Source organism: Betta splendens, chromosome 15 (assembly GCF_900634795.4).
Source record: "Betta splendens chromosome 15, fBetSpl5.4, whole genome shotgun sequence".
Lineage (NCBI taxonomy): Eukaryota > Metazoa > Chordata > Actinopteri > Anabantiformes > Osphronemidae > Betta > Betta splendens.
In genome coordinates this window covers 18,434,890-18,456,692 of record NC_040895.2, presented here as the reverse complement: position 1 = coordinate 18,456,692, position 21,803 = coordinate 18,434,890, and the positions used below count along the sequence as shown (strand labels likewise).

At 42.6% G+C, this 21,803-nt stretch overlaps 1 protein-coding gene across 5 annotated transcripts; it reads left to right on the top strand.

The window, feature by feature from the left end:
* Nucleotides 1–2: 2 nt before the first annotated feature.
* On the top strand, nucleotides 3–20,404 carry LOC114841949 (kinesin-like protein KIF20B). Of its 5 annotated transcripts, XR_008692563.1 has the most exons (35): nucleotides 3–154; nucleotides 617–704; nucleotides 1,166–1,249; nucleotides 1,344–1,457; nucleotides 1,635–1,773; nucleotides 1,859–2,043; nucleotides 2,199–2,253; nucleotides 2,364–2,555; nucleotides 2,730–2,841; nucleotides 2,930–3,001; nucleotides 3,403–3,552; nucleotides 3,717–3,879; nucleotides 4,103–4,261; nucleotides 4,335–4,433; nucleotides 4,656–4,795; nucleotides 4,913–5,033; nucleotides 5,248–5,422; nucleotides 5,784–5,929; nucleotides 6,354–6,821; nucleotides 6,943–8,111; nucleotides 8,410–8,548; nucleotides 8,768–8,890; nucleotides 9,002–9,062; nucleotides 9,381–9,506; nucleotides 9,607–9,734; nucleotides 9,885–10,040; nucleotides 10,647–10,823; nucleotides 11,747–11,887; nucleotides 12,017–12,124; nucleotides 12,332–12,541; nucleotides 16,101–16,142; nucleotides 18,551–18,625; nucleotides 18,789–18,906; nucleotides 19,475–19,966; nucleotides 20,056–20,404. XR_008692563.1 is itself a non-coding variant. In XM_055502457.1 (34 exons), exons 2-34 carry the CDS (start codon nucleotides 618–620, stop codon nucleotides 19,654–19,656), a joined length of 5,535 nt encoding a protein of 1,844 aa, XP_055358432.1. In that variant the 5' UTR covers nucleotides 3–154; nucleotide 617; the 3' UTR covers nucleotides 19,657–20,404. The 5 variants fall into 5 exon arrangements, 4 of the variants coding, with proteins under 4 accessions (XP_055358432.1, XP_055358429.1, XP_055358431.1 ...); XM_055502457.1 differs by having other exon boundaries at nucleotides 5,329–5,422; nucleotides 19,475–20,404; XM_055502454.1 differs by having other exon boundaries at nucleotides 19,475–20,404.
* Nucleotides 20,405–21,803: the final 1,399 nt, after the last annotated feature.

The following is a 21,803-nucleotide window of genomic DNA, read 5'->3' as shown; positions in this document are numbered from 1 at the left end:
AAAACGCGCATGTGCAGTTTCTACTTTAATCCGATTGGTCCGTTTCAAACTGAAGACCGCGACTGTGCTGTTCTGCTTGACGAGCTCAACGTTGGTTAGCAACACAACAGTTTTACTTGCTTTTAAAACCCAATGTTCCGAATATAACTGCGGCGTAAGTATGATTTAAAGAATGACGTGTCGGATCCGTTCAAGTTATTAGTCGTTTGTTCGAGTTTATCATAATGATTAGTGTTTCTTGACAGGTGCCACTGCTATTCATTCCAGCTAACGTTAACGTTAGCAACTACTGTAGCTAACATTCGCTGTTCGCTAAAGCTCGTAAAGAATGATTTACTGTCTGCAAAGCAACGTTAAAACTGCAGCGACTTTAAGATCAAAACATAAAAAAGTATTGTTGGCGACTCTAATCCAACACCTTTAAATACTTGCTGAATTAGTTTTTATCCTCCAGCACCGTAAACATTTGGTGCATTGCGCAGTGACATATTCCTGAAGGGCGTGACGCACCGTTCGTTGGAAGCTAAATTACTTCACAGTTTTACTCCTTTGTTGTTCCGTAAAGTGGCATTTCTTCCGTTTCTTGTTTTGAACTGGTCCTTGTTTTGTATTGCAGGATGATGGAATCAAGCCTGAACACCAAGGCTTACAAACCTGAGCAGGTAGAGGTCTCACCAGAATTCCATGCTTGCTTGGAGACTCAGGTAATCCTGGTGATGAATTCATAATGATCCAGTCGTTGCTAACGCCAAATAAATGTGTGTTCTCCTTTTTTCTTCTTGGAAATGAATGACAAGAGTAATTTGTGATAAACAACAGTTTTGGCCACTTTTCTGAATACTAAATTTACCATCATTTGTCTTGTTTCGTGTCCGTAAACTTGAGGAACATGACAGTTTCTTGTTTTCACTTATCAATTTAAAAATTCAACAAACACCCTGAACAATCAAACAGTAGATTCTTTACAATAATTATTTATTCATCATTCATTTTTATAATGGCTTATTGTGCTTTTTATGTTATCTAGACCCATTAATCAATAATATACATGGTTTTTATACAGCACCTTACTTCTCCATGCATTACACTCATCATGTTATGTGTTCAAACTAATGACAAAATGGTCATCTTTCACTTTTTCTAAAACCTGGGTTACGTTGGGCAGCCCTCTGAGCAACAAGAACACTTGCAGGTCTACCTCCGCATCCGACCTTTCACTTCAGCAGAGAGGGAAACTGGAGAGTCTCAGGTACAAAGCAGAAATGTACAGCTTAAATATTCAACATGACTGAATTTTTTAATGAACAAACTATTTCTTATGGGATATGTGTTGTTTTAAACAGGGCTGTGTTATCATCGAGCCCCCTGACACTGTTCTCCTGAAACCTCCCACCTTAGGAAGGCTGAGCACTGACAAATCACTCCCACAGACTGGACAGCGCTTCCAATTTTCTAAGGTGGTTTTTCCCCTAGTTTTAACCTGTCAAAGATTCCTCTGGTGTAGTTCATTTACACTGCATGTACTGTAGACTGTGTTTTTTGGAGTCTATCCATTAAAACAGGAACACATGCCATATTATACATGTTTTTAAAGTTTTTACTTGTAAATAAGCTGCTTCCCTTTCCTTTAATAGGTGTATAGTCCTGAAACAACACAGGGGGAGCTTTTTGAAGGCACAGTGAAACATTTTGTTAGGGATGTTCTGGAAGGGGGGAACTCTCTCGTTTTCACATATGGAGTCACCAATGCTGGAAAGACCTACACGTTTCTAGGTCTGGTTTTTGTCATTCTGCTCTAAAATACAGTAAGTAAGTAGATAATGAACTTCATAAAATATTAATATTCTTGGTTCTGCAGGTCCAGATGGTGAAGCTGGTATCCTACCAAGGTCTCTTGATGTAATCTTTAATAGTATAGATGAACAGATCTTCGCTGGGATTGAAATCAAACCTCAGCGCTGCCGAGAGTTCACAAGACTCACCAGAGAGCAGCAGGTAGAGGAAGCGACATTCAAGAGGAATCTCTTCAGACAACTCAAAGAGGTAATCTGAAAGTTCATTATGGGTAAGTTACTAATTGATTTTTCTGCGTAGATGATGATAAAGACTCTAGGTGGAATGTGAGGCTTGTCACAAAATATATTAAAATGTGCCAATTGTATTTTTAACACGTTTAACCATGTCTGGTTGCCTTACAGAGTGAGAGGTGCAATTCCAGCTTGATGAATTCCACCAATAAGACTTTCCTTGAAGGCAAGTTCCTAAAATTATTTTTCCCATTTATGCACTGATTTACTATAGTCACTGAACCTACACCAGTGTATGTTACAACAGTACAGAGCAGTGGTTGGCCTTTCTCACAGGCTCAGTGATGACAGCAGAAGACAGAATAAGTCTGGAGATCGACACACATACAAAATTCTCCATTTGGGTTTCTTTTTGTGAAATCTACAATGAGAACATTCACGACCTCCTGGACGTGCTACCCACCGGGGCCCTGAGGCGGACGGCACTGCGTCTGTCACAGGATGTCAAGGGCAACGCTTTTGTCAAAGGTTGGAGAAATGTGATAAGTTACATACGTAAACATGTCTGTGTTTATGGTCCTTCAATGGACTTCAATGGAAATAGTTTGATTAGAACATATATTTAATAAAAAATTCACCCACTTAGCCTTTTTTTTCTTTCTTTATATAAGTTATAAAATTCTGTTAATCTGTGTCGTCTAGATCTGCATTGGGTTCAGGTAAATAGTGCAGAGGAGGCGTATAAGGTGATGAAGCTGGGCAAGAAAAATCAGAGCTTCTCCTCCACTCGACTCAACCAGCTGTCTAGCAGGAGGTATTGGTGGCTGCCTGCACATTCTACTAAAATTAGAGCTTAAAAACACTTGTTCTTATTGCATTAAGTGTATATTCTCTCTGTACAGTCATAGTATTTTCTCCATTCGGATTTTGAGGATAGAAGATAAAGGAACTCCAAGGGTTCACACAGTCAGCGAGTAAGTCAATGATTTTATTTTGGCATCTGAATGTATTACTAAATCTGTATGTAAGAAAGAGAGAAGAAAGAAAACCTTTAATAGTCCCGCAGTGGGGAAATTACTTCTCACAACAGCAGTACAGATTAGCGAGAATACAGGTACAGAACAGTTTGTGTTGGCACAGTACAACGCAGTACAGTACAGGTAGAGTGAGTATGAGGTCATTGAAGGGTTATTGCAAAGTAATGAATACAAGTCTTGTACCGGCTTGCACAAATGTTGCACAGAAAATTTGTTACTTGTTGCAAATTGTGTAAATATGGGGTAGATAAATGATAATTCAGAGTTTGCACAAATATTGTAAACAAAGTGATGAACATATTTGAATTTTTGATTAGCATTTTCCGTTTTGTGACCAGGTTGTGTCTGTGTGATCTGGCTGGCTCAGAGCGATGTGCCAAGACACTCAACAAAGGAGAGCGCCTAAAAGAAGCTGGAAACATCAACACATCACTGCTCATCCTGGGAAAATGTATCAACGCACTGAGACACAATCAACAGCAGGCCAAGTGAGCTTTTTATCTGCATCACGCAGATGTGTAAATAACTGTTTAATGCGAAATAACAGCTGATGTGCTGGGGTCACTGTTTTTAATTAAATAACTTCTAAGACATTCAACTTCAAGAGTTTAGAATAAACTAAAAGTGTTTTCTTTTCTGTTTCCTCTTTCAGGCTGATTCAGCATGTTCCGTTCCGGGAAAGCAAGCTGACCCACTACCTGCAGGGCTTTTTCTGTGGCAGAGGCAAAGCCTGTATGATTGTTAACATTAACCAGTGTGCCTCCATGTATGACGAGACTACTAATGTCCTTAAGTTTTCTGCTGTTGCACAAAAGGTATGCACATTATTTCTATTTTATATTTATTTTATTTCTAATTTACCAGACAGAGACAGGCTGTTTAAATTTGCGTCTGCAGTTTGGAGAAATATGCTACGTACATTGTAGAGTCAGTTTAGGTATTCACAAGACATAAAAAGGATTAAAGAAGTTTATAAAAAAGATTCTGTGTTATTAAGGGATTACATTTTATTGGCCTTTTCTTTGCTTCTATTTCCAGGTTGTGGTGCTGCCCACCAGGCTCCTTCCCTTTATTCCCCAAGCATCCATCCCCATGAGCAATACCGAGAAGAAAACAATTCGGAGTAGTAAGGTAGAAGTAGCGGAGAGCAGGAGGAGCACCCTAATTGTCTGGGAGAGCAGCCTGGAAGACGTACAGGTGGGAGAGTCGAATGTTTTTACTTGGCTTGACTTAAACTGGGAAAGTGTTGTTACTAAAGTAATATTTCTAGGTGGATGAGAATGATGAGTATGAGGAGGAAACAAGCTTCATGGAAGAAACTATGGATCAGACAGGCAATGAAGAAGTCATTAGTGAAGAGACATGCGAGGTCAGTTGTTGATTTTAACAGACATTTCCACAAGTTGCTGAACGCCATTTATTTTACCCTACACACATCTTATAGAAAGATGGTACAAAGCAACTAGGTTCATATGTCAGTCATGTTTTTTATTAATCTGTTCATACTTGCATGGACTGTCACCTTTTCAGTAGTAGTAGTAGTACTAAAATAAGTAATTTTCTTGATTTAATTTCACATTTTGTTGCCCAGGCTCATGTGAAGCTGTTGAAACAGCTGCAGTTACAGCTCAAGACGGAGCGAGAGGAGAGTCTGCTTATGGAGACACGAATTAGAGAAGAAATCAGCAAAGAGTTCTCTGAGCTGTTCTCTGAGATGCAGAAAGACTACAAGTGAGTGGCTTCACGTACATAGCGCCATGCTTTAAATGGGTTGTCTGTCATCACCCCCAAACCCTGTAAGCACTAATTTGCTCAATGTTTGTTTCATCAAATGTGTGTGGTTATCAGTGAACGCCTGGCAAGAGAGAGGGAAATCTTGGAAGAGCGAGCAGAAAGAAGACTGGAGATATTTAAGAATCTCATTGACAAAATGGCAGAAGCAGCACCAAGTCAAGATGCACAAGCTATGGTAACAGAACTGCTTCTGTTTATTTGGTTGGTAAAGTGGTTCTAACTGCAGATGGTCTGTGTTGTACTGATGCCAGGGCCCCATGTTTAATTACTTGTCTTTTACCTTTTTGTCATCTGCTTGTTGGGATGTCTTCAGCTGCTGTGTGCGCCAAGGATGATGCTTAATTTTTGAGTATTAGTGTTAAGATTATGGGTTGTCATCCCTCTTGTAGAACATCTCTTTGGACTTCTACTCTTCTGAATTAGCGGATCTAAATAAGACCAGTGCTTCCCACAAGTATCTTGGTCTGCAGGAAGAAAGAACTGATGCTATGAAGGAACTGGACACGAAAGTGGTGCAACTGAGTGAGCTCCAGAATAAAGTCCATGAGCAGCGAGCTCACAACGGTAAATCATATCCACCATTGTCCTGATCTGTTAGATATGGTAATGTTAGAGGAGGAAACCTGGACATATGTTCTATCCGTTACTACAGCACAATTCCAATGAATAAAGAGTTCAGAAATTTATTTAGATTTTACGGAGAGTCAAGTGTTAATTTAGTAGTAGTAATTAGTAGCACCAATTCACCAAGCAAAGGCAGCTTCTGCCATTTACGATAAGAAACATTTGTTTTTAAGGTCAGAAATGCAAGTAATCACAAGTTGTGGTATAACTGCTAGTAAGCTAAATGTCTTTAGGTGCCATAGTTCCTAACACTCAGTTCTTCTCACATTAACATTCTTCCTTATTGTATGTTACTTCCCAGGTGATGCAGGTGGAACAGAAACTGATAAAAGGAAGCTTTTCCTGCAGCTCCAGGAGAAGTCATCTGAAGTTGTCCGACTGGAAGAACAAGTGGGAAACTTGCAGAGAGTTGCAGGGGGTATTTCAAGGGAGGGAGAGCAGCTGCAGGTAAGAAAAGGGAAATGGAAAAATACATAAAGTAAAGGCTCTGTGTCTTTAAACAGACGTCCTTTAAGCCAAGCTTTGCTGTTTCCTTTATTCAGGTGATTGTTCTTTTCTGTTAAATAATAAGAACCAATATTTTTATATTTTGGTGGATAGTTTGCATCATGTCGATGACAATTTCAGTAACAACTTGGCCACATTTCCATTTCACATATCCTATAGATTCTAAATTGGTAATTCTGTCAAACTGAGTGTTGTTATTTATAATGTTTGTTAAATTAAAAGAGAAGTCCTAAATGGTAAAAGTTCCATGAGTCAAACTCCAGGAAAGATGATTTACCATTTTGGTTCAATGTGTTACTTTCCCCAGCCTCATTATGTTTTTCAATATTAGTGACCACTTTCAAAGTGTGATCATGTGTCCCAGGAAGCCTTGGCTGCCCTTGAGAGAGAGAAGAAAGCCAAACAAGACACCCTTGCTGACTTGGCGTACCAGAGAATGGGAAAAGAGGCGGCTCTGGCATCCTTGGAGGAGGAGCGAAAGGCAAGGGAGGAGGCTGTTGTCACCATAAGGCAGTTGAAGCGAAGCAACGAGGAGATGGCAGCATCCCTTAAAGAAGCACAAAAAGACAAAGAGAAAAGTATGGCCAGCCTTGAAGATGAAAGAAGAGCCAGACAGGATGCAATGGCAGCCCTTGCAGATGTGAAGCAAAGCAGAGAGGAAACACTTGCTGCTCTTGGCGAGGAGAGGAGAGGAAAAGAGGAGGCTCAGTCTGTTCTGGAAGTGGAAAGGATGGAGATCAGCAGGCTGGTTAAAGAAAGACGACAAGAGGCTGAAGCACTCCAGCATCAAGTCAGAGAGCTGACAGTCAAACTGGAAGCCAAGGAGCATCAGGTGGGCAACAGTGATTTTATTAGAGATTCACTCATGTTAATTTTGAATTAACAAAATTGTTTTCAGAAAGGTGATTTAGGGATTTTCTAAAAACTGAAGACTAAAACATTTTCGCTCACAGGTGGTCTGTGAGCGGAAGAGAGCCGACCAGGCTCTAGCACAGCTGGACGGGCGTTCAAAGGAGATCCAGGAGAAAACATCTGAGATCCACGAACTGACGCACGAAGTTGAAGCTCTGAAACAAAAACTGCAGAACTCTGCAGCCTCCTGTGGAGATGTCAGAGATCGGCTAAAAGAGGACTTGTGTGATCTTAAGAAGCAGCTAGCTGAGGAAAAGGACAAATGTGAAAGCATGCATAAACAATCTCTGCAGTTGGAGCATGAGCTAAAACAGACAAAAGAAGAGTTGCTACACAAGCAGCAGGTCTTTGACCAGCAGCTCGAACAGTTCACAGAGAAGCTTAATCAACAGGAGATTGCTTTAAAACAAGTTGAAGGGCTGAAAAAGACGCTTCAGCAGCAAAAAGAGATGATGCAGCATCCATCTGATGAGCTTAGAGCTAAACTTGAACTCCAAGACGAGACGTCAAAAGAAGTAGAACAACTCAAAGCAAAGCTTGACGAACAAGCTCAAGCCACGAGAAAGCAGATGGAGGAGCTAAATGATAGGCTGAATGAACAAAAGGTTGTGTCACAACAGCAGATGGAGTTGAAAAGCAAACTTGCTGAACAAAAAGAAACCTCTGACAAACTGTTGGATGATCTAAAACGAAAGCTGGCTGAGCAGGTGCAAATGGCTGAGCTGCTCAAGGTGGAACTACAAGAGTCAAAGTTAAAAGGTTCAGATGCTGACTCTGCTGCTGAAGAGCTTCAGAAGTTGAACTCTGATCTGCAGACTGAAGTTGCTTCCCTGAGGGCAAAGATGTCCAGTGTGGAGGAAAGAAAAGAATCTACTCACAAAACTGAAGCTCAGCTAGCCCGCTTAGAGACAGAGAGAGTGCTAAGACAAGAGAACAAGCAGATGGAAGAGAAGCTAGCAGAGGTGCAAAAAGCTTCAGGGCAGAGAGAAGCAGACCTGCAGAAAATGCTGCTGGAAAAAGAAGCATTGGTGACATCCCTGCAGAAGAGTTTGCGGAGAGCAGAGGAGCGGCGGGGGGAGGAGGACAGCCAGGCCGTCCAGGAGGCCCGGCGCATAGAGGTGGAAAGGCGCAGGGAGCTGCTGGCTGTGGCACACGAGGCCATCGCTCAAAAGGATGCAGAGCTGGAGAAAAAGGCGGAGGAGATCAGCAGGTAAGTGGTCATAATGTTCATTCAGAAAAATCTTCTCAATCTTTGTGCATTTTGATGTTGAGTTTGGCTGTTGGTTGGTACAACTGATGAAATAACAATCATAGGATCTGTGGTGTAGTTTCAGCCTTAAGTCAGGTCTTCAGTATGGAGATGAGCCATTCTGAGTGGCTTCTTCTTTTATCTTGTAGAAATATACTTGAGCGAATTGGATTATTCTGTCATTCTATACAGAGCAAAGGTGTTGTTGCATAATGACTGATGCAGTGTCTTTGGAGCTAATTTATTTTTACTCTGCCAGACTAAAAGAAAGTACCAAACAGGATGCTGAGAGAGTCAAGAGCCTCAGCCTCGACCTTCAGAGGAAAGAGGATGATGTATCAGACCTCAAAGAGAAGCTGGCTGACTACAAGAAGCAGATTCAGCAGATCCAAAAAGAGGTACATACATGAAAACAAGCCTAAGTGACCCAAAGATGTCAGACAAGGAACATGAGGCTTACGTTTTAGCGTAGCACCGTAGGTTCACTATAACTTGCATGGGATATCGCATTTTGTAAAGGTTCAATTAAGGGAAACGGAAAAGTTGTTTTGGCCTCTTTGTTTGAACAACAACTGTATCAGCGTTTATTGGATATCAAATTTACTATTTCTTTGAAGATCTCATCCATGAGAGAAGAGGAGAAGGTTTTGAGGCAGAAGCTGGTAGACACAGAAAAAGTTAAGAAGCAGCTTCAGCTGGACCTCACCACCAGAGACAGAACTATCCAGCAGCTGAAAGTGGTGAGACCATGCCTTTTTTGTTGTTTTTGCTTCCATCCAGAACAACTTTTAACTCTTGTTTTTATACTGTTGCAACATCATTGTGCATTCCTGACTGTTCATGTCCTAAAGGAACAGTCATCTGACATGAAGTCTGACCAGACACTTCAGCTGTACCAGAAGGCCTGTGAAGGTAAACTGTTCATCTGTGCCTCAACAGAAGTAAATGATTTTGTCATGTTTGTGTAAAGACATCTTTTTCCATGTGATAGACCACCAATTACCATACAATCCAAAAAGGACAAGATAAAAGTGTAGCCTACGTGTTGCAACCATACTGTAAACAAACCCTGGCCTTGTTTTGTCCACTGACTGGTTTCAAGGAGAGTAAACTATACAGTAAAATATGTCTCAGATAGGTTTTCTAGTTTAGTGCCAGCTGTTGGGACTGTTGCTGTGGGAACTGAAACTGTGTGTGTGGGTGACTCAGTTAGTTTTTATTGACTTGTAGAACTTAAAACCAAAGAGCGTGTGATGGAGGACATGCGCTTGGCTCTGACCGAGCAGGAGGAGACGCAGGAGCAGATGGAGCAGGTCCTGGAGGAGAAACTCAACCACATCCAAGAGCTCTGCAGAGGTGAGACAGAATAGAAAACCACTTACTGACTATGTATTGTAAAATAATTTCATTCTTCATCTGCTGACTAGTATGTTTACTCCGATTTGAACCATTTTAGAGGTGGAAAAACTCAAAGGGATTTTACTGCAGCAGGACCATGGACAAAACACGCAACACATGGACAACCCTTCAGATGACCTCAAACTGGCCAAGGAGGCAGCTGCTCACAACCTAGAAAACCTGAAGGTAGTGACTAAGAGAACCAGGCGAAGTAGTGCTAATATTAATGTGTTTATTGGAAAATGTGATTAATTTAGAAATAATTTCCTGTTTGTCTGTGGAGAGTTTATGTTTCACAGTTGGTGCAATTCTTTCTGTTGCATACTTTGTTTACAGCTGTCTAGAGAGAAACACCAGGCGGAGCGCAAGAAGTGGCAGGAGGAGAAGCTGTACCTGATTGGCCAAGCAAAAGAAGCTGAGGACAAGAGGAACCAGGAAATGAGGAAGTTTGCTGAAGACAGAGAGCGCTACACTCGGCAGCAGAGCCAGTTGGTCAGTAGAGGTTATACAGAAGAGGGTCTGCACTGTAAAATGACTCGACGGATCGTGAGAAACTACTTTGACTAAAGTGCTAACGGGGGCTTAGGGGAAAATAAATACAATATAAGGAGACGTATAGGCAATATGTTTAACATTTAAATCTTTATTTAAACTGGACATAATCCACTTACATTAAATCTTTATACTGTCACATAAAGCAGTAAATTTATAATAGAACATCTAACAAAAGCCTCCATCTCTTTCAATGCCATAAGAAGCAGATGTCTGAAACTCTTCCCAAACTACAGTGCTCATTAAATACTATTTTTTTTTTTCTTTCTTTTTTGTTTTGGTGTAAATGGGCCATATCATATTAAAAACAATGGATTGGGAATAACTTGCTGTAATTCAATTATTATTTTTTTATTCTCTTTAATTATTATTTATTATTCAATTAATAAGCTGTAACTTGTTTTGGACAGGGGTGATACTGGTGTGGCCCCAGGTTGCACATCTGATGTTGCTCACAGGAGGTTGTGTTCATGTCTGACACATGAACAATGATTTGCTGCAGGCGTCTGATCTCCATCTCTGACTCGGCCTTCTCCTCTTTGTCAGGATTCCTTGTCCTCCCAGCTTTCGGAGAAGGAGCAGACGATGGAGAAATGGAGGAAAGAGCGAGATACTCTGGTAGCAGCTTTGGAGGTCCAGCTTAAGAAGCTTCTGTCCAGCCAAGCAGAGAAAGACAGTGTGATCCTACAGCTACGACAGAATAGCTCCCAGTTACCACAGGAGGTCAGTATAGTGTTAAGCATTGTTCTAGACATAGCCCTGTTATGGTAGAGCCAGAGTCGCAGTCACACATTTGTCATTTCTGCATTTTACACTTTGCTCTCACTGAACACTCACTGTTTTTTTTCTTTAATTGTGTCCAGACAGTTTCCCCAGAATAACTACAGTGCATAGAAGGGCAGGCTGTAATGATTCATCTTATCACTGTACTTAGTGTCTGATATTGTACTGGTATAAAAGCCAGTATCGAGCAGATGATGAGGGGGAATTGCAAGCAATTTTATGCTGACAACTTTTGTATGGAAGGCTACTAACAATATGCAGGACAAATGGAAAGCAGTGAAATTGTCAGTTTGCACCGCCGTCGCACTCCAACAGCTGTGCAGGTGCAGTCTGCCCTCAGGCCTGTATGTGCTGTTAGTTATCCTGCTGTAGGAAAGCCTGGACATTAATGCTCTCCTAGAGAGCTTGGGATGTATGGACAGGTGTGAAGTGCTTTACAGTACATTGGCATGTCTCAGACCAGAGGTTGATGTTCAGTGAGCATCACATGCAATGAACTGACCAGATCGTTGTCCTCGTGTGTGGTTTAGAGAGGTGGACGTCATCGTTCTGCAAAGTTGTCATTTTGTTTTACAGCACTGATTGCAGTCTTTCGGTCGTGATGTCTCTGAAATCAATATCCTGCAGGATTGTATAGTGCAACATGCCCGCGATCACAGTTCAGTGTTTCGCACTCATAAATGGGTAGTTCTGTATTGTGCTGTTCTTGTTTCCTTTCGACACTGGTTGCCTGTGAAGTCTAAATTATGTGCGCCATCGTCACAGCACTGGTGTAAAGCAAACATTTTTTGTGACGAGCATTAAAATGAAGCGGGTGGGGAGAAAATCTAATTGACAGAAAAACTCTGTGCCTTCTACTACAGAGAGCTGATGGTAATGGTGGCGTTGGAGTGGCAGAGCTGCAGTCTGCTTTGTGTGAGAAGGAGGCAGAGATCCTGCGACTGAAGGAAGAGCTCACGGCCTCGTCAGCCAAGAGGGGGGACGCAGTCACACAAGTATTGCTGGTAGGACTGGTAGTACTGGTAATAAAAGCTCCTCTTCTTTTGAGGATATAGAATGATTTATATTTTTTATTAAATGAATGATGATTAATTATTTGACTTGATTGTAATTTCTGACTTTGTGTGTGATAGACTAAAAGCACTGAGACTGCTGCTTCTCTGATCCATCAACCCCAGAGTGAAACCATTAACAGGAAGTCTGCAGGAAGAAGAGCTGCCAGAGCGTCAGCCAGCAGTCAGGTGAGATGAGGGAGAACTGGGTATGTAGGTCATCAGCTGTTTGTAGTCACATTCTGAAATGTGATGTACAGTACAGATGATGATGCTGTTTGAAAGAACAAAACCCTTTTCCAGTGCAGTCAACAAAAGCTGCAGCTGTGGTGATTCACTTCGCAAAGGACCTGGACACGTTTCTGTTTAACCCCTGATCTAATGCTCACCCCACAGGGTTCATCTGGCTATCCGTCAGTGCTGGACTCCTCTGAGATCTCCACAGAGAACGGCAAGACGAGCCGCTTCCCACAGCCGGAGCTGGAGATCTCCTTCAGCCCTCTGCAGCCGAACCGCATGGCCCTGCGACGTCAAGGAGAGGAGAATGCAGTCACCGTCAAAATCACCCGCTCTGCACGCAAGAGGAAGAGCACGGAGATGGAGAAGGTAGGAAGTGGGCCGTCCACGACATGATCGGGTGTTTTGAGAAGCGAAGGCTTATTATTAGTGTGATAGTTTCTTTCCTTGTTGTCTGTACAAAGTTTCTCCATGTGCATAAATTTACATTTGTACACCTAAATACAAATCCTTAGTGGGTAACTTCAAAAAACAACTGTGTGAAGGGAGCTTCAGAGCTCAGTTCTATTCAGAAGATAATTGGTCTGTGGAGAAATTGTTCTTTCTAGGAAGAGAAGACCTTGCTTGCTTTCAGTTCTTGACACGTTACTGCTCGTTCATAGCTGTAGATCACAACATATAGAACAGTCATAGAAAAGGCATCTGATCTTTATCAGACTTGTTTTTCTGTGGGAATTTGTATTTCAATTTATTCTTCGTAAAGTAGTAAAAAGCATCATGCTTAAATTTTGAGTTTTAATGGGTTATGCAGCTGATGTATAGTGACTGGTACAAGTAACAAGGTCAACAAGCCAGTCTCATCTGTGACCCTAGGGAACAGATACAGGGGTTTGTGTTTCCTTCATTTTGTAGACGTTCTGTGAAGCCACTTGTGACCCACACATTTTAAGATCAATGTCAGAACGGAGTGGAGTCTCCCTGAAAACACATCTGTTCAGAGGGATGCTGAGCTGAGGGATGAATGAGGTAAAGGTAGTTCTCAGGACACGATCAGGAGAGAATTTAATGAATGAGGATTTGTTTTGTTTCAGCTAATTCAAGGAAAGTAGGCCAATGCCTCTGTTACATTTGTCTCCCAGTGGCATGCGACACTAAAATGAGTGTGTCTAAAGAGAAGCAGACACTGTTCACTGTAAAATACACAGTGAACGGTACAATATGAAAGTGTTGGAAGGAAATGATGCAGAGTGGACACACTACAGGATGTTTGCACATAAATCCACAGCCTTGGAGAACAATTAACCATATGATGGCAAAACACTGGCTGGTACTTCTCTACAGATTTTACGTTGGTAAAGGAGCTGTTTTTATTTCCTGTATCCTCAAGCTGTCGTAAAACATTGTCAAAAGCATGTCTAAATCTAAAACTCCATAAATCCATGTGCCAGCGCTCATGGGTTAAAGGAAACTCATTAATCAGAGATAGCACTTGGAGAATTGAAAGTAGTCCTATAAACACGTCCACTGAAGGAGAACACATTAAAGACGCATCAGAGGTCACCTCCAGTTCATTCGTCACGTCGCCATCGTCGCTGCAACTGGTACTATGCTTTAAAAGGCTTGATTTCAGGTGCATCATATCACAGTAAATTATATTTATGTCTGCGCCTTAAATGATAATTAAATCAAGTGGCAAATATGCTGTAAAATTTTCTTTGATTTTATTTGTGTATAATTTAATTTTTTAAACTTTATTGAGCCCTTTCTAGCTCAGCTTATAAAGATCAGTCTTCCAAATTGGAGGTGCTCATGTATTGTGATGAGTGCTCATGCACGAGAAAAGTGGATGCCTGTAATTTGCACTTGCATGTGCTCTGTGTTTTAGGCTCATTATATGCGAGTAATGTGGCATCATAAATGGGAATGAAGGAAGATAACGATGGCAAAAGGACAAAGAAAGGAGTCCGTGTAGTGAGTTTAGGTTGTGCCTAGATGCTGTGATGGACCATGTAATGGAAACAAGGCTATATTTGCTGTGACTGGGCCTTTGGTGATTTGGTTTTTTTTTCTGTTGTTTTTTGTTACTTGTCTGATATGAGGACATTTCATCTTTTGATACCAGCATGGGAGTATTTACATAGGGGTGGATGCTCTGCCGCGAACCCCCAAAGTCATTCCACTAATGACTGCTATTCAACAGACGCAGGGACGGGAGGTATAATGAAAGCCCACTAAAAGATGCAGTAGTTTGTCAGGGAGGGTTTGTGCTGCACATCTGAACCGTCATGTGATGTAATGTCTGATTTTATTCTGGGGATCTGGGACACTTCAGTCAACATTTATGAACATGAGCAGATTCCTTTTAAAACGAGACAGTGGTGGGAACTGCATTTTCTGTGGCTGCTCCTAGTGATTCTGCAAACAATGGAATCAAAGGAAATCCTCAAATTGCATTTGCTTCATACTCTCAGTTGTTACTACTTTTGTTGTTTTTTTCCCCTTTGCTGCATCATTAACACAGTAGGTTTGTTAGAGAACAGTGGACCCAGTTCTCAGTGTAAAGGCACTAATCAGTACTAAGAAAGCCAAAAATATTAGTGTGGTTTGATGTGCCAGGGTCACGGTGGTGTCATGAAATCAGCCTCAGGACTCAGCCAGTAGAGAAACTCTGGAGAGGAACCGATGTGCAAACAAGGCAAGGAGCCACTGTGGGTGTGGTAGACGGGAGGTCGATACCAAGAGGAAAGTGGTGAAATTGTGCCTCAGTTGGATCATGGCAGACAGCAAAGAAAGCCACATAGAACCGAGCAGGAGACGGGTTGTTGTTGGTCGGAGAGCTAGTACGTGGTGTATCCGACCCTTCAGGGTTCTGCTGTATCAGTCGCTCAAAGCACAGCCAGTGGTTGTTAACCTGTGGAGCCGTTGTTGCAGCGACACATGGTTTGTGTTTATTACACGTCTCCTCAGAGGTTCATGGACATAAATGCTCAACATACACTGTGCACATTTTTTTTTTCTTCTTCTGAGAAGACTCTGCCTCATAATTATGTACACCTTGACATAGGGTGTTGATCTCCTTAGGCAACACCCTCGTTACAGAAATCCACATCACCCAATATGCATTAAATTCAATAAGCATTAATGATTATTCACCATGAAGTTGGAAATTATGGCTAAAATGATATGGACAAAATAATCCCATTAATTGTGCACTGGGTGGGGGTGGGTGTAGTGTCACAGCCCCATGTTGATTACACCAGCATGCCCTGTAATTAGACAGTTGATACTCTTGAAGTCAGTGGGTATTTTTAAATCTCTTTGTTTACAATCAGGTTCAAGCCTTATAGACTTGGTAGGAGCAAAGGTACACCTAATGTGATCTATGCACACAGGAATCGGCTGCGACTAAGACTCTGAACCCTACACAGAGCTGCTGCACTGGGGTCTCTAACTTCCCACTGGCCTCTACTGAGCTGCGTAGGTTCATGTTTGTGATGCTGTGGCTCTGACTTATCTGGGCATCTCAGCCTCATACACAGGAATCAGCTGTCGCATCAGGACCATTTGTACCTGAGCTGTGACACTTATGTCTCTTAGTGAATCTGGACTTATGAATGCATAAAGCGAGAAGAACCACTGACAACACCTACATGGCCAATCTCATAGCGTCAGGGGGATGGTATAAACACAAGAGCAGCTTTGCATTTTAGATCAACTTTACTATGTTTTTGCAGAAGCTCATGCAGATTCTGTTGTCGTGCACTCGCTGCCTTTTGATGCATCCTGTCACTGCCTCAGTCTGTGACCGTAGCTCTTTCATCATCATTTAATTTTATTTGTCCTGCTCCATTTGGGTCTCCTCATCGTTGAATTGCACTAAACTAAGTTATTACAGACATGTTTTAACTGAGCTCTTTCTTTTTTTAAGTCTCACATTTTCAGGAGGAGTAAGCGGCGCACAGCACTTGAGGTATCTTTTTTAATTATTTTAGTAAAAAGCATCATCAGCATCATTTTCATCTTGCCAAACCTCCATCAGGCAAACTGTCTTCATCAGTCATCAGTAGCTTTCATCATTAGACAGAGCAGCTGAGATCTAAATGCAGCTTCTGACCTGATGGTAAAGGATGAAATAAAGGCCCGGCGTTCCTTGTCGGGGGCTTTGCTGCAGCTGCTTGCTTTTTTTCTCTGCTGAGGATGTTGGAGACAAACAAGAAAGCAGTTACTTAAATACACTTGGTGAACCCGTGTGAGGAGGTTTACACCATGCCAACAATGTAACGGTCTGCAGTGGAAGCTGTAGCTTGTTGGAAGTGTTTGGGTCATTTGTGTTTTGAGCCTTCGTCCTCTCACTCTAGAACCAACTTCATATCTATGATGGGGAGAAGGTGAGTGTGGGCTGGTTTGCTGCAAGTGGTGCTTTTAAATGTGTCTGACAGTAAAGCTGAGCTGGATGATGCTTCGTCTACAGGAAGGTCCGAGTGGAGGCTGAGCCACAGGGCAGAGCTCCTGAAACCTGTTGGGATTCAGTAGAGTCGAGTAGATAACATGAGGTTGAGGGATGATGCTATTTTAAGTAGAAAGTCTACTAACATTACACCTGCTCTTGGAGTGTGTCCTGTTCATCACTGCTTCTCAGTGGGGCTTCATGGGTGAACCTGAAGCCGTGAAGCGAGACAAACAGAAACCAAGTCAGGAATCCAAAGCATGGCTCAAAACGCCGTCTGTGTGGCCGTTACAACCCTAAACCTAATGAATCCCGTTAATTACTTGTCAGATGAACCTTCCTGCCTCTCAAACAGCACCACATGCTAAGTAGATGCTTCTAAGCCACCTGTCATTCTTTTTTTTTTTTTTTTCAAGTAATTAGGTTGTCAGAGACTGGAATGGAAGTTTTGCTTTAATGACTCTCGTTCTGCTTGCTCTGTGACACCACAGAGGCGGCCGCGTAGTGAAGTAGCTTCTTACCTGATGCAGGCCCGGTGACCCGGTGTGAAGCAGAGGCCGAACTCAGTCCCAGACGCCGGCACCGTTCAGGTTTGCTCCACTAATGGAGTGTTGGCGGGGTTGAACATGCTAACTGGCACAGTGTGAGCACACAATCAAATCAGCTGTTTCACCTTTCGTCCTCTGCGTCTAATGGTTTTCTCTCATTTTCCTCTCACCTGTTCTCTTTTGTGTCCATTGTTCCTTTTGTCCGTTTTCCCTGCTCCTCCTCTCCGTCTGCGTTTTTAATAATTTATGGATGATGGAGTGGCTTTACTTTAGATCAGGGTTTGCTGCTGCGGGGAGCCATAAACTCAATTATTAAATATCATCCAATGAGCAACAAGGAGCTGTTTTCTGATTTCAGTCTCAACCTGCTCAAATGTTTCTACTTCTTTTTCAACTTTTTTTTTTTTCTTGCACAAACACAGTCCAGCTCCAATTTCTACTTCTGTACTTCTTCCTCCGCTTCCTTCCCTTCATGAATCCTGCATAAAAGCAGTCAGTGAGTCAGTGATGACTCTGTCTTGACCTTTTTCTGCTTTTATAAAGTGGATCATGTTGATGGATGCACCACACCCACTCCGATCCACCCTCTCAGGTCAGCGTCTTGAGTCAGAATCGCATCATTGGCTGGTGAAGCAAATGCGGCCAACAAACAGCCAAGGATTTGTTTTCATTTCTCCATCTTTGATTCATGTGTGTGCTTGGTTTATTTTTGCTACAGTATATTCTCATGTTTCTTGTTGGTTGGGAGGGAAGCAAAGTATGTGTAAGCCAGTTGATTCCAGATTCCAGGTGTGAAAACCTTTTGGAGGCTGTTATGGCCATCATCATTTGACATGAAATGATACTCTTGGACGTCAAACCTGTGACCTGAATGAATCAGAGTTACTCTGCAGCAATTTTCATTTCACTCACTCACTCATCATGATTAACCCATAAAATATGTACTTTACAAACTTTGTTCTTTTTGATTCGCTAAGCTTTTATTGAAGAACCTTTGCTGCTCTTGCTTTAATAAATGGTTTTCCATGACATGACTCATCGCTGTAGTCGGTGTCTGTTCGAGAGTGAAGGCCTCACATTAATTGGCTGTTTAAGATCCCCAGTCTAAACTATTTTGACTGGGAACAGTTGAGCTTCCAAACTCTCCAAAGCTCCTTCTGGCAGGTGAATGACCCTAAATTGGAGCTTGTTTCTGTCTTGAAGTGATTGAAGTGAACACCCACTGAGGCTGCAGCACAAAGAGCCTGAATGTGTTCAAAATCACCAGCTCTGTCTCGTCCAAACGAGCTTGTTGTCAGCAGCTTGCCTCTAACCTCTGACTCCTGGTACAGATGAGTCGAGGCTCTGTTTCAACAAGGTCTTCATGCCTGTGTTTCATTATAGGAAGAAGTTGAGGCACAGAACCGAAGAAACACCAGAACCAAACTGACCCCAAAGTTGACCCCACACCAGGAGGAGGTGACAACCACACACTGTGTATATACGAATAAATACCTGCTTACAGTATATGCTGCCACAGAATCGATGCCTGTTTCCTATCCTCAGTTCAGATCATCTGTCATTATTTCAAACCATTCTCTTTTGAGCACTGAACGTAGCCACACCTGTCTTCTGTGATCAGATTCCCTCCCCAGCAGGACGCCATGACTCTCAGAGCAGCATCCGCAGCAGAACAGAGGGAACGCTGCAGAAAATCGGAGACTTCCTGCAGAGTTCTCCCACGCTGCTCGGCTCTAAAGGTAAGTGTGGTTTTTATCCGGTGCCAAACAAGTCGGGGCTGCAGGTAGTCGTCATTTCAAACGCCAACTGTTCCCGATCAACCATTAAAACAGAAATACAACCTTCTGTAGAAACTCAGCATTTTATCACTCGTTTAATCTATTTGTGATTAAAGAAACTGCAGCATCAATAAATCACTAAAGTAGTTTTAAGTAACTGGGAATAAATTTAAACAACCTTCAGGATGTTTAAAAGAAGCTCATGTTAAGCACCATGGCTCATTACTACACAGACACTAGAGTGTGGCAGAACTGGAGTCTGAATCGGGTTTAGCCTCAGGCTGGTGTTTAATTGGGTTATTTGTTCCCGTTGAATTAGTTCCCTGTCTCATTTTATTTGCTTCCTCGTGCAGCTCCTTCTTTCTGCTGCCTCCCTCTCTCCCTCATACCTGCAGCTTCCATTCAAACAAATTAAGCCTTTTGTTTTCAATGGCTTTATTTTAAAGTGGAATGCTAAGATAAATCGAGAAGCAATGAATTAATATCTATTCATTCATCAGCATGTTTCACTTTGTCTCCGCGTCTGCAGCCAAAAAGATGATGAGTCTGGTGAGCGGACGGGCTGATGCAGCTTCAGCATCGTCGTCATCCCTCAGACTCAGAGCCAAGAAGAGCAAAAAGAAACTGTACAGACCGGAAATCTCCTCCCCCATGGACATGCCCTCCCACCCAGTAAGCCGCTCACACACTCCTTCATGCAGCTTGGTTTAGATCTGTTCTTCCCTCTGACTGAAACTCAGTGTCACTCCTGGTTTGCTACGCAGCACTGTTTTATTAGCATCATTTGAGCTTAAAAGCTTGTGTCTGTTCCTGTTCTTTGTCGTCTAATGGTCTAAATTAGGTGCTTAGTCTTGTGATTGGTGGTTGAGTGTGTGTCTGTGCTTCAAATTATCAGCCGGGAGCCAGAAGAGAAGGAGAGCGACCACCAGATCATTAAGAGGCGCCTTCGCTCTAGAATTGCTAAATAATCTTCATACAGCCCAATGTGAATACACACTACTGCTAGTCCATCCTTTTACAGGTTTGACCCATGTACAGCTGCTCTGTTCAACATGAAGTTTTGCTCTATTATGCACTTTTCTGTTATGCTGTCATTCATTCTGCCTACAGCCTGGAGATGGTAGTAGCTCAGAAACTTGTGTCATCATCATCTTCTTGTATAGAATAAAAGGAGACCTGTTCATATCTGCGTTGATCCTCCACCTCCAGCACAGAGCAGCACTCCTGCACCTGTAAACCTAAAGTACAGACTCACTGCTCAACCAGTGGAATGAGTCAACGTCCTTTGATCAGTAGTCGTTTTTTTGTTTATTATATTTTGTATCACAAATCTGCATGTGCAATATTTACCACTACAGATATTAACACTGATTCATACTCCAACAATGTAGCCAAGCTGTATAAAGCGAAAATGATGTGTAACAAGTAGAGAAAATAAACCTAGCTGCTAATTTATCAACATCTGTGTGAATATGTTTGTTGGAACTGGTGAGACATGTCTGATTGACCTGGATTACATTGCTACAGTAAGTGGACGCATCATTTGTCTGCGTCTTCACATGCACCAAACGATTGATACTCTCCTGATGGGACCTTGTGTTGACCTGAATTCACTCCTGCAGTCTGAGCGTGACATGAATTGCTCATTACAGGTTGTTCAGAGGAGCAGTGGTCACTTGTATCATCTGAAACACTACCTTCCATTCGTTACAACTGCTTTTAGTGTGGGCTGTAATTTTCTGACAATTAGGAGCACAGCTTCACTGCAGGCAAATGATGCCTTACAGATCTGAACTGTTGCCCTCGCCATGTTCCTGAAAGCTGCTGCAGCTCTGACCAGTATTCAGTGTGTGTAGTTTGTGCTGCTGACGTTACGTGTTGGTCCAGACGCTGACGCGTGTGAGCTCATACGACTGAGTGTGTGCTTTGAATTGCTCTCAGCAGAAAGCTGCCCATTGAAATGTGTGAACTATCTTCCTATAGTTGAACGAGGCTCTGTTGCCTTTTCGTTATGACGACAACAGTGCTTTTACAGCCTAAAGGTTTCTAAATGTGCAGACACAAGCATGAACTTGCAAAACAATGAGGAGCATTGTTTACTCCAGTGGTGCAGGATGTTCCTTCGGTGCAGAGGCTCTGAACTGCTTGAATGTTCTGCTTCATGTTCTGAAGGCAAAGGGAAGGAGGCTCAAGTCCATCTGAGACCGACAATGAACAGCCTGAGTGACTGGAAGACGAGTGAAAGTGGAAAAGTCCAGTAATTACTGTAACAAACCTTCGACCCATGACTCAGACCTCACTACTCCAGCCCAAAGTTTCACCACTGCTGTACGATCATGCCCAGAGTTCATTAGAGAGCTCATCAGGGGGAGTGACAAGTGTTGGAGCGTGAAATTGTCTGAGCTGGAGGAGGGTGGAAATATTTAACCACTGTCACAGCTGCTGTAGCAGAAAAAGGGGAGATCACGGCTCACGGATGCTTCAGGGAACAGGCTGGTGTGCTCAAGTGCTGCCCAGTGGTTGAACTGGACCTGTTTAATGTGTGCAGAGGCTTGAGAGGCTGACGACATCATACGGAGGAAGCATCGCAATCACTGTAAAGCAGGAAGTGACTGCAATGGAGGAAATATCAAAAAGGAGGAAGACTGAGAAGGACGTGTCAAATCGGATTGGGATGCGTCCGGCTGCAGCCTCTCAGCCGACAGGAAGCTGTCCGGATGCCCACACAGCTGGGCCCTTTGTGCTGCCCGAGAGGCCGGGCCATCGCTCAGAACCTCGGCTATCGATGGCTCAGTCCCACTCGGCGGCTGATGTACGAGCACCAACAGCTGCAGCAAAAGACATCAGAGTCGTGATTA

Coding starts and splice junctions, on each gene's coding strand:
- LOC114841949 (XM_055502454.1), top strand. CDS start 618: ATGATGGAATCAAGCCTGAACACCAAGGCTTACAAACCTGAGCAGGTA. Junction 1,458..1,634: donor AGCGCTTCCAATTTTCTAAG/GTGGTTTTTCCC, acceptor TTCCTTTAATAG/GTGTATAGTCCTGAAACAAC. Junction 5,034..5,247: donor GTCAAGATGCACAAGCTATG/GTAACAGAACTG, acceptor TCCCTCTTGTAG/AACATCTCTTTGGACTTCTA.